Source organism: Plectropomus leopardus, chromosome 23 (assembly GCF_008729295.1).
Source record: "Plectropomus leopardus isolate mb chromosome 23, YSFRI_Pleo_2.0, whole genome shotgun sequence".
NCBI lineage: Eukaryota > Metazoa > Chordata > Actinopteri > Perciformes > Serranidae > Plectropomus > Plectropomus leopardus.
Window position 1 is genome coordinate 8,541,496 of NC_056485.1, and position 12,467 is coordinate 8,553,962.

At 42.0% G+C, this 12,467-nt stretch overlaps 2 protein-coding genes across 3 annotated transcripts in view; one reads left to right on the plus strand and one right to left on the minus strand.

Annotated features, from left to right (window-relative positions):
- The window catches only part of pcxb (pyruvate carboxylase b), a 350,229-nt gene that overhangs the window by 208,822 nt on the left and 128,940 nt on the right, over window positions 1–12,467 (plus strand). The gene's annotated exons all lie outside the window — the stretch shown is intronic.
- LOC121962010 (leucine-rich repeat and fibronectin type-III domain-containing protein 4) overlaps window positions 1–12,467 on the minus strand; it is a 46,958-nt gene that overhangs the window by 5,583 nt on the left and 28,908 nt on the right. The window contains exon 7 of the mRNA XM_042512175.1: window positions 10,673–11,398. Coding sequence (XP_042368109.1) covers window positions 10,673–11,398 — 726 coding nt within the window. The remainder of the gene's footprint in view (window positions 1–10,672; window positions 11,399–12,467) is intronic.

A 12,467-nucleotide genomic window follows, 5' to 3' on the forward strand; every position in this document is an offset into this window, starting at 1 on the left:
ATATTTGTGCTGATTCCCTTTTGTCTTCCTGATATACAGTTGCATTATGAGTTGTACTGCATCAAATAAATTTGAAGCAGCATAAATTTAAACTTAAAATAAAGGTCCCATTTTATGCTCATTTTCAGGTTTATACTTGTATTTTAAGTTTCTACTAGAACATGTCTACGTGCTTTAATTAGCGCTGCATCTGTCAAAACTGATTTCGCTGTTAAATGCAATCTTTTTTTGTTTGTTTGAATGGGATCAGCAGGATGTTTAGTGTGACAGGGGCTTTTACCTAATATAATAAACAAGCTAACTTTACTAATGATGGATTGACAATGTGCAAAAACATTTTTAGCCGACACTAGATATCAAATAAAAGCCAGAGAGTGTGTGTTATTTTAGGGCTGTGCAGTGCAAAGCGTATCTTGAAAGTCTAGAGCGTCCACTGCAGGAAAACTAGAAATTTTCCCAGACACACACCACACAGCACACTGAATAGCACAAACAAACAAAAAAAAAATCCACAACCAAGTGTTCAAGTTGAAGTAAACTCAGTCTATTTTGGGGTCTCTGACCAATGATTCAAATCCAGACTTTCAAGGGGCAGCCCTAGCTTATATGTTCAAAAGACATTACTCTTCTCATACTGTCTACCTGAATATACCTGTATTCACCCTCTGTCTGGAACTGTCCCTTTAAGCCCCACTTCCAAAAAAGCCCAGTCTGCTTTGATCAGTCAGTGTTTCGGGGTCGTCTGCAGCTGTAATCTCAGCGTCTCTGCATTGGCATTGCAGCTGCGAAACGTCTGTCACAGCATTGTAGCTTCACTCTCTACATATATATAGGCTAGTTGTGACATCACAACTTCCAGGAAGTCCTAACGGCTCATGTAAAGGCACAATTTCAGAATACACTGTGTGAATTTCTGAGGCCTGAGTGTTTTTTAACCTTCACATTATTTATATAGCACCAATAGCTGCTATATAAGAAAAAGAAAGACACAGAGATCTGTCTTTTTACAACACAGGACCTTTAACATAAAACAACTGAGTACTTTTTATCATTTGACACTTTGTCTGATGAACTTGTATACGGCATAAACTATTCAGTTGCTTCCTCCTTTGTCTGACCATGACTCACACACATACCTTGGTTGAATCCTTGAGTCATTTTTCTAATCCCGGCATTCATTTTTCCGTCCTTTATTCGCTCTATCCTCCATCCTTCCCTCTATCCTTCTTTTCATCTCTTTTTCGATCCTCCCCTCCCTCGATCTATCCTCTTTATTCTTCATCCATCTGTCTATTATGAAGAGATTTTCTCCTTTTTCGCTGATCAGTCCCTCACCCTTATCTCTCCATATCCTCTGCCCTTTTCATTGCTTTGTAATCGCCCATCCTGTCTTCCCCTCTACCCAAATCTGCGGCTGTGCAGTCCTTTTTGTTGCATTTTCAACCTCGTTCTTGGGACTTTTTCACCATTTGACTTATATTTTTAGTCGTTTTCATTCCTCGCGCCTCCTCCCCTTCTTTGTCTCTCTCTGTGTCTTTTACCTCCACTGTATTTCTGCAGCCAATCAGGTGTGCTCGCTACAAATCCTTCTGCTATTCTCTCCAGGCTCTACCTGACCCCCCTAGCCTCTCTCCTTTTCACAGTCATTGTACTACGTCTCTATTAGACACAGCTATAACCGTATACCATTATTTAGCATCCAAGGTCACTCCTCCTCCTCTTCTCTCTTCCTCTCCACTCTCTGATTTCCTCTTTAGGTGCCTCTGCTCCTCCTCTTCCTTTATCCCCATCGCCTCTCCATTTGCCCTCATCTTATGTTTCTCCCTCTCTTCCTCTCTTCTCACTCCTCTCCTCCGCCCCATCACCTCGCCCCTCCCTTATGGGCTCGTGAATCACCTCCCAAGTTGTTTTTACCATGCTGGCAGAGAAAGAAGTAGTCAAGCAAATTCATTGAAATATACATGTAAGACCCGGAACACATTCACAAACGCATGCATCTTTGATATGCTGATTTCTCCACCACTCACTGCATAATGAATTTTTAACCATATTTAAATCCCTATTGTCACATGTACATGCAAATGTGCAGCCGAGTGGTGTGCGGTACACATCGTGGACACGTGAAATGATATATACCTAAATCCTCAGTGGTCTTGAGACAATATATGTTCATGAATATAAAGTGCTGCGCATATAAGTTGCTGAGAAATCAAATGAATTGATTGAACTGGCGAAGAGGCAGGAGTGTTGTTGTCATTACTGTCGCGGTATTCACAGACACTGGCGTTGTGCTCTGTCACCTTACATGCCGAGCGTGTCTGTCCCTGCAGTTCTAATTACGGTTAAACCCTGCAATGGCACGTACATACACACAGAAGTGGGGAGAAAGTGAAAGAGACAAGGGAGTGCTTTGTTCGAGCTGGTGACACAGAAACGAGTAATTATTAGTGCCCCAGAGAGAGGGAGGAAGAGCAAATGGGAAAAGAGTGATAGCAAGAGGATAAAGGAGTGAATCTTGTCCCTTTTCCTCATCTTTCTCTTCCTCTTCTTTCTCTATCGATGTTACCAAGTGTGGTGGTCTGACACCAGACAAGATTGGGCACAGAGAGCAAGCGAGACGGAGCAGAGAGAGAGAAAGACGAGGAGGAACAACAAAGCAATTATCTCCTCTTCTGGCTGACATCTATACTGCCCTCCTTTCCTCTTTTCTTTTTTTTTCTCCATGTCATGTCTTTTGTTCGTTTACCCTTTCTTCCATTTTTGGTCTCGATTCGTCGGACTGTTTACTGTCTCGTTGGTCGTCTCTTTCAATTTTCTCTGATCTCTTCTTCTGTTTTCCTTGATCTGTCTTTCTGTCAATCTCTCCCCTCCCCTCTGTATTGTGTTTCATCCCTCCTTCTGTCTTTTCGTTTTCCTTAATCTATCCTTCTCACTCGGCTCTCCCTCATTTGGCCTGATTTTTCCCGCGCCGCCTAATTCAGTTGTTTTCTCTCTCTTGTTCCCGCTCCTTTTTTTATGACCTCCTTCTTCTCCCCAATCCCCCAGTATTTGTCTTTCTCCATTATTTCTCTCTCATTTCTCCCTCTCATTATTTTAGCTACATACAGAAAGAAAGTATGAATCTCACAGTCCGTCTCTCCTCCTTCCTCTGACCCTACAGTATAATATAAACTGACATATGTATTGAGTATTGAGTGCTGACCCTCTCTCTGTTCCTTCCTTCCTCCGCCTCTTATATGAGTTGACACATGTATTGACACAGTAGTTTAACACTTAATTACATCTTTCCCTGGGGTACAAATCTCAAACCCATTCCTTTCCTCCATCCTTATAGCTGTCTTAAGTCCTTGCCCTGTCTTCTTCTCTCCCTTTTTGTCTCTGCATGTCTTCCTCGGCCCCACTGTTATATCTCTCCTTACATCCTTATCTATTCCTGCCTCAGCAGAGGCACTTATCTAGTTTCTTGTATGATTTCTTGTAATGGTTACCAGGCGAACACAGGGCTAGCTAATAGTTACCGCAGAAGTATCATATCGTACAATACAAAGTGGCATATGTTGCGTGACAGAAGCTCAAAGCATCTCTGGATGTTTGATTTCCCCACATAGTTTGCTGCAGCAAGCAAAGTTCCTCTCTGTATATGTTTAGATTTATCTATAGATTGGTCCTGCATATTGTTAGAACTATTAGTCAAACATGATGTGTAATTTGCAGCAGAAAATAAGTGGCATTGCCATGCACCAAATTTCCAGGTTCTCTTTTTTTAAATCCTTTCATTTCCCTCGCCTTTTGTTGCCCATTACCCACACTCTAATTTGTCCATGTCTCAGCATGCTCCATTCCGTCGGTTGTCAAACTCTCACCTGTCATTTTGAATCGCTCGTCCTTTCTTTTTTCTCCTGAAACTTTTACTTTCATTATTCTCATTATTTCTTAAACTCCGTGTGATTTTCACTCCGACTTCCTCCTCCTCTGTCCCTGTGATCATTTCTGTTCCCATTAAATTCTGTGTCAAACTTTTGCACTTTAAGTGCCCAGCAGGAAAGTCAGTCCCGTGGTGATTGGGGAGAAATGGTGGAAATTGCCAGAGCCCTTACACTCCTGCCTGCGCACTTAGAAAACTTCTGAACCTAACAAGAAACTTTTGGCCCCCACTGACACACCGTATGTACAGTACCAGTGACACACAAGGCATATAGAACTTCTTTCCCAACAGATTGCCAATGTTGGAAAAAGGTCAGTAGCACAATAGAAAGCAACAAACCGCATCTTGTATTATTCAGAGATATTGAATAATGTATATCCATTTCTGTATACACACTGAGGCAGGACCCAATGACACCTATACTGAGCGTTGTAATGCAGTTCCTTTAAAACAGTTCTGCAACAAATAACGTGTGTGGTGTTATTTGCTATTTGCTTCATGCCAGATGGCTCTGGAAATGCCAAGACTGTATTTTGTGCTGTTGTGTACCTGATGTACTGTATGTTTACCAAGCAGCAACCTTAAAGGCTGAAAACTGAAGCCAATGCAAAGTACCAAAAACTGCAGTTCATCAAATGGCCCCTTGAGGCTGGCTGCAAAATGGAATAAATTCCCATAGACAACTATGTCCAAATGCCCAACTTTACAGAGAAAAAAAATGTTTACAGCCTAATATAAAACCAGCTTTGGTTTCCATAGCCAATTTCATAATTCATGACAATTGCATGGGACTTAATTTTAATATGACTCACCCACTTAAATTTTATCAAGTACCATAGAAATGCTTATTTAAGGGCGGGGCAGCTTACAGGTTGTCTGCTCTGTGTATATGGGTCAGATCTGCCCGTTTCTCCCTCGGCTCCAACGCTTCATCCAATTACAGTAGCTTGTGGCTCCAAAAAAACAAAATTGGGACGATCAAAATGCTGAACTTAGTGTACACCAACATGAACTCAATGGACCTGTGCCACCAGAAATGATAGGGCCAGTGTAGCATATTTCAAGAAAGGCACAACTGTTGGTACATGACAGTCATTTTAAAAATGGCAAAATGTAATGAATCTGTAATATAATCAGTGTTTCGATGGTCATGGAAAACCTAAAAAGTCATGGGATTTAGAGCCATCTATTGGATGTATGTATGTTAACATAAAGCATGCAGAGAAGTATTTGGGCAGTGACAGTTACATGTTCGAAATGAAAAGATCTGTTTTCATACATAACTGGAATATAAATGAAGAGTAGAATTTGGTTCAATAACTGCCACAGAATCAACATGTTTCAGACGCAGCCTCAACAAAAGCTCAGATTTTGGTTTGTGCACCCCTGTATGTTCTGTGGTTGTTTAACTCTTTGACTCATGACCTCGTGCACAGCTCTGTGAAGGATAAATTGTTGCACCTAACTAGAAATCTGGCTGAAAAAAACCCACCAAACTTTCAAACAGATGGTACCACAGAGGTCGCTTTACAAATGCAGCCTCATTACCATGATGGGACATTCTTTTTCTCCTGTTCTTTGTCCTTCAGGTAGACTGTGTACCCATGTGTGAGCAAAAAAAAACCATGCCTATTTGGTAATTGCTCACATTCAACCAACAGCCTTCGTTAAATCCTTGTACCACTCGGCTTTTCAGAATACCTGAATGCCATCTCACATTAGAGGATCAAGGATGTTTTCTGGCGACCAAAATCAAAGTGCGGCACTGTAACACTGTGGCACCAGGAAGGAGGTCTCAGTTGAAGGTGTCAGGGAAGCTAAGGGTGACAGGGTGAGCGGTGCCCAGCGGATGCCACATGGACGACATCCCACCTGGCACTGTCACAGATGCCATCAGAATTAGACAGGCCATGCTGAAATGGAGGCTGGTGTTATGCAGCATGTGACTGACCTTTAAAGACGATTAAATCTGGCAGCTGTACAATGTGCTCTGCTGTTCTGTAATCTATATATACGGTCCATACGTCTGTCTCACCATGTGGCTCACTTTTTGTTCTATCTTTCCTTGCCTTCCATTCTTAAATCTTCTTTGTATTTCTCTCTGTCTCCACTTCCTCACCTCAATTCAGCTGTTTTTTCTCCACCTGCCAAAGCACACATACAGCAACAACAACAGAATATGAACACAAATCCCCAATTGAAAGCATGAAATCTCACTCGTCCATTCTCTCCTTTTGAATTCATAAGCCAGACTTCCTTTGGCCAACTCCCCTCCCTTCAGTCTCACTAGCTGGTGTGATATTGTGGTTGGCACTGCCACATTTATAGCATGATAGAATCTATACTGGAATTACCTCGCTGCATTGTGGCATGCTTCCTTTCAAATGTTGCCACCTTCCATTTCCTCTTTATCTGTCCCTCAAGACCAATTTCCCTGCTTCCTCCCTCAAAGCCCGCAGACTTCTCCTTCCTCATTTAACTCCTCTTCTCCACTTCTGAGTTTATATCTCAATATCACCTTTAAGATAGCCACTACTTCTCTATCTCTCGTTTGAGACATTTTTTCCTTCTCTGTGTTGTTGGCGGAGTGATTTGTTTAGAGTTTAGTCAAACTTCCCTCCGTGCTGGATTCCAGCATCTCTCCTGTGACGCTGGTTGCCTTGGCTCAGTCTTTCAGGCTTATCTCTCCCTATTTTGCTTGAGTCTCTTTGTGTCTATCGGCAGTTACTTTTCTGAAGCTGCACAGCTGAGCCCTCACCTCCACGGATGCTGCCGCTCCTTTATTCCTTTAAAGTTTTTTCCCTCAGAGGAGGGCATTTTACCTGTGTCGCCCTTGCGTTTGTAAGAGCTAAATTCAGCCAGGGCAACTGGGATTTGCAGTAATACTTTAAACAGCTGTATAATTGGACACAATCCAATACTACCTTTTATCAAGCTCAAGGTGCTGTTGTTATTGCAGATTTGTCAAAGGTGTTGTTTCTTCTCTTGGGATTCTGCAGGTGAGGTAATCCCTGTGCATTTCTTTGTTTTTATAGATGCACCACATGCTTTGGTTTCTAGACACACAACATCTTAACCTGGCAAGACAGCTCTCCTAATATAAGAGTATTTTCCATAGAGCAATTAATGCAGCTGATCAGCGAGGGAACTAAGATCTCATTCAGTTCATTCAATTCAATCATGTAATTAGTTCTTCGTGTGTAATTGCCACAAATGTGTCATGGGACTTCACAGAATTTGCACTTGTCTGTTTTAGTATGGCATTTCAATTTGACACCTCTCTGCCTCTTAGCTGCAGGGCTTCCACCACACCGCCCCGCCTTCATTTCTTCTCCTTCTTACATTTTGTTTTTTTTAAAATCAATTTACTGTCTTTTTTTATTATAAAGCAGGTAAAGGTGCTTTAAAAATACTTGAAAGTCTTGAAACGCTCAATCCACAGAGACATGCACAGTCCGTATCTATAAACTGTGCCTTTAAATGAGCTGTCACAACTGATATAAAAGTCAAAAGTGCAGCCACAGTGCTGTTACAGTCATTCCCCAGTTTAAATGATGGTGCAGGGATGGGTAGAGGCTTTTCGCAAGTGGGGCTGAAAGAGAGAGGTGCTAAAACAAAGCGTTTCAGACAGAGGGTGAATTCAAGTATGTTCAGGCAGACAGTTTGACAAAAACTGTGGGTTTTTTTTTTACATTTAAGCATGTAAACATGTTGTAGTAGAAACCCGAAATATACCTGTGAAACTGAAAATGAGCATAATATGGGACCTTTAAGGAGTCCCTCTCATATAGTTTGCTACAAATTTCTCTGGACTGAGTTCTCTTCAAGCTCTTTCTCTTTCACTGTATTGGTCCACTCTCACGCTCCACACTCCCTCTTTCCTATTACCATACCCAGGTGTATTTCTGTTGTGTACACACGTTTTCTTTCCTACTGTATATTGGTGATTTATTTAAATACCTCCCTCTCCACCCCTTGCTTCATTGCTTTTTCCTTGAGGTCCATTTTAGCCCACCCCTCTCTCTTCTACCCCTTGTTGTCTGTCATCCTCTCTCCTTTCACCCATCCTTCTTTCATCTCAATCTCTCCCAAGGTGATTTGAGTAGAGCCTATCTCCTATCTTCTCCTTCTCCCTCAACCCCGTTCCTTCTCCTTCTGAAATCTCAGAGGCCTCATTCCTATCTTAAAATTCACCCTTCTGGCTCTATCCATCACTCAAACTATTAGTTTCTCCTCCCCATCTGTCTTTTTTTTCCATCCACCCTTGGCTGCAATCTCCCTTACTTTCCCTCAATCCTTCTGATTATACCTGCACACAGTTTTTCATATTTCCAATCATCTCTCCATCCGTCTGTCTTCCCTGTCCTCTTCCTGTCATATGGCTGGCTCCCTGCACCCCTTCTCAATACCACTTACAGTTTAATACCATCCTATCTGTGGGAAACCACATTCTGACCCGTGCATCACTGCAGAGTGAAATCAAAAACAAACACAAATAATGCCATGATGGCAGTCCCTCTCAAACCTCCGCTCCCCTTCTCTTATTCCATCTTGCTGTCACTGTATCAGCCTCTGTTTTTCTGTTGCAACAAAACCAACGCATAAATGTTTGATCAGCCGATGCTTTCAAATACAGGCGCAGTAAACTTTGAAGTCATAACAGCATAATTCATGTACAGTGCATTAGTAGTACTGTACGTGTAAGTACGATAGACTGTATAAAATGAAATGCGTAGCTACCATGGAGTCACCTATTGGTTTGTGGACTAAGTTTTGAAGCCGTAAGTCCGGCATTTTTTTTTTTTTTTTTTTTTTTTTTGTTTTTGGAACCAGAAGTGACCATATTTGGATAACCTCGCAGACAGCCTGTGACTCATGCGGCCCCGCTCTTAAATATACATATCTTTAAGTCTAGAGAAAATGTAAATGGCTGAGTTATATAAAAAGTCACCCCTTCTGCAGTTTTTTTTTTTTTTGCGTCCGGCTGTAAACATGTTTATTTCTGCTATAAAGTTTGGCATTTTCACATAGGAGTCTGTGGGATTTACTCTGTTTTGGAGCCAGTCTCAAGTGTCCTTTCAATAAACTACACTTTATGACACTTGTGCGCCATGCTGTCAGATTTTTAAAGAGAAGACTAAAATCTATCTCTCCCTGACTTATTTACTCATTGTAATAGTTAGACATGTTTGTTATGTAGTTTCTTGGTGCTATCCAAGGAGCCTACTACATACTGATAATACAAGCAGCAACTACAGATGCTAAAAAATGAAGTCAGTGAAGAAGTGACAAAAACTATAATTCACCGAATGGCCACTTGAGGCTGGTTAAAAAAAAAAGTAAATCACCATAGACCTCCATGTTAAATGCCCAACTTTACGGAAGAAAGACGTGTTTACAGCCTGGTACCATGAAACATCAGTTTACATTTCATTAAGACTTAAAGTTATGTATATTTAAGGGTGGGGCTCCTTGAGTGACCGACTGTCTGCGAAGTGTCACTACAGTCTGTAGTCAGATCCACCTCTCTCTCCTCTGCATCTTGCAAAAATCACTTTGGGTTCCAAAAAACAAGTTGGCAAAAGTCAAAATGCCAAACATGAGGCTTCAAAACAGCAGTCCACAAACCAATGGGTGATGTCACATTAGCTGTGTCTGTTATTTGTACAGTCTATGGTAAAACCAAAAGGTTATTTTTTACAGAAACTCTTTGCTTTTACTTGCTACTCCTTCTTCTCTTTTTGCTCTCTTTGGCTGTTACAAGTGTCTAAACTAATACTTTGTCTTTCTATTTCAAAGCCCACAGCTATTGTATACACATTGGCTCACAGCAACACATAGCAACAGTAAGCAAAGATTGGCAGCTTTTCAAATTCGCTCTCATGTTGTCCTTTTTCCATCAAAAATATAACCTTAACTTATAAGGCAGGGCGTGGCAGCAGTCTTCTAAATAATTTGTAATAACAAGAACAACATTGCAGCCCATAACCTCAAATCCGGTCTTTATAAATGTTTGATTATTTTTCTTCCTCTGAGAGCGTGGTGAGTAAACACGGACAGTGAAGTGTGAAGGCATCTCATTTGAAATGCAAAATGACATTGCTCACTGAAGGTTTAAATGTTGCTGCACATTAAAACTGACACATCCCATCAAGATCCAGTGTCACTTCATCAGACATGTCTGTTAAAACCAGCACATGTTACCCTGTGTCACTAAATGCTGCTGTAAACATATCTTCCTTTCAGAGACAAGACACTATTTACTTGCCTCTAGATGTTTTCATGTTCCGAGGCGCACCGTCACATATTTTTTGAAAGCTCCCCTCCCTCAAAATCTCCATGTCTTGCCTTAACATCCATCCACATGTCCTCCCATGTGCACTGACTATCCACCTGTTGGGTTTTAGTGTCATACAGTGATGGAGATAAATTATTAACTACCTTTGCCCCTTTATCCCTTTATCTGTCTCCCCATTCATCCTTCCCTTGAGCTATCCTCCCGTCCATGTACGAGGTGAACGGTTACACTACTGAAGTGTGATGCTGTGATGGATAAATATTTAAGGAGTTTTGCATGAAAACAGGATGCCCACCTTTTGAGGGAGGAAGTCAAAAAAGGATTTGCGGTTGCCTTTTGAGAAGATGATACCTATCAGCAAGTGTCTGAGCAACTGAAAAAGTATAATTTCAAATGGCTCCCATTTTTTGCACAGTGAGAAATGTGTGTCACATAAAAGTGGAACTGACCTGTAGATGAGGGTCTCGTCAGCGGTGCAGTTGTATTGTATCTGATACATCCAGACAACGTAAGCCGCAGACAAACGCCCCAAATCCCATCGCACCTGAGCCGAGGTTGAGGTAACTCCTTGTACTCCAACCATCCTCCCTTCCTCTTCGTCCCCCTCGTCATCCTCCATGCTACCTCCATCGACCCTCTCCCCCTCTGAGGCCCTGCTACTGTCGCCCTCATCGTCCTCAACTCCTCTCCCATCCTCCACCTCTCCTACACGTCCTGCACCATTAATCCCTCCATTTTTCCCCGTGCTGATATCCGAGGAGCCCGGATCGGTCCGTAAAATCCCATTGGTCACGTTCCTGTTGTTTTTGGTGTTCCCATTGTTACTCCCTGTGTTTCCACCTGCTCCTCCTCGGTGTGGTAGGGGGATTATTTTCAGGTCCACAGTGGCAGTGGCCTCACCCGCTGCGTTTATTGCGATACATGTGTACGCCCCGTCATCACGGGCAACCGTTACTAAGATATCCAAGGTCCCATTGCTGAAGGAGCTGGTCCGGGATGAATTGGCAATGATGCGGTCATCTGGTGAAACCCAGTGGACTACAGGCTCAGGGTCGCCAATGGCGCGGCATTTTAGTGTTGCTCGTTGGCCCTCCAGCACCCACAGCTTGTGAGTGTGCCGGGTGATGAGAGGCGGTTCACAAGTGAACTCCTCCTCAGGAATCGACCAGAAATATCTGAGAGACAAAGAGGGATGCAGCCAATGAGAGAGAGTAGGGGAGCAGAATCACCTTTTTGGCTAAGTAGTGGAATTCGTCTTCTTTAATCCTCCGAGGTCGGTTTGGCAGATTAATGTAGTGCATTAACCTAAAGATCTCTGTGCTCCTGTCTGTCAATTTAAAGGTGAAGTTCAGTAATGCACAAGAGGCTGAACAACCCCCCATGCTACTCTGCAGAAAACAGAACTAAGCAAAGAGTAATTAATGGTGACAGCGATGACAGATGACAACAACAGATGCTCATTTTCCTCTACGATCCTTTGTTTTTTACTCCATACGTTTGACAACAGGCATAGACCGAAAAATTCTAGATGCAGGGAGGAGAAAGTATGAGGTGTCAGAATAATGACTACAGCAAAATCACATCAGTGTTTGGAAACTCAGTCCTTAAAGCCTATACCTGTTATACAAGTTTGTGCTCCAGTTCTATTCTTGCATACAGAATGATCCAATTAAGGTGTCAAAAAATGTGAGGCCCTTAATTGGATGCATGCTAAAACAGAACCAGAGAGAAAACTTGTAGAACAGACTGACTTTGAGACACGGCTGGAAAATGGTTAGACTCAACAGATAGTTTAACCTGAAACTATTTTCTTGATTCCCTTGGCATCGATGGATTCCTGACTGATCTTAATGGGTTGATGTAATCCGGTGGTTCCCAACTAGGTTTGTGGTCCAATAGTGGGCTGTGGGTCCATTCTGAATGCACTGCAAGTGACTTGTGAATATGTCAAGTTTGAAAAAAAAAAAACATTTCATTTTCAAGTACAGATCCTCAGACATTTATCAGGGACTCATTTGTTACGCCAGCCTGTTTCTTTCCTGTACAGCAATGATTTTATTGACCTGTTCTTGGTATTATATAACCTGTTAACACACTGTACCTCTGCAGCATCAGCGGTCTTGAAGCAATAATATGCACTTTTTTGGTATCATTGCTATCTATTTACTAAGATTTAGGTAATGGCACTTGCAATATGTTTTATTTGATTGTGTTATAAGTCCACGTGTTGTTTACATTTTGTCA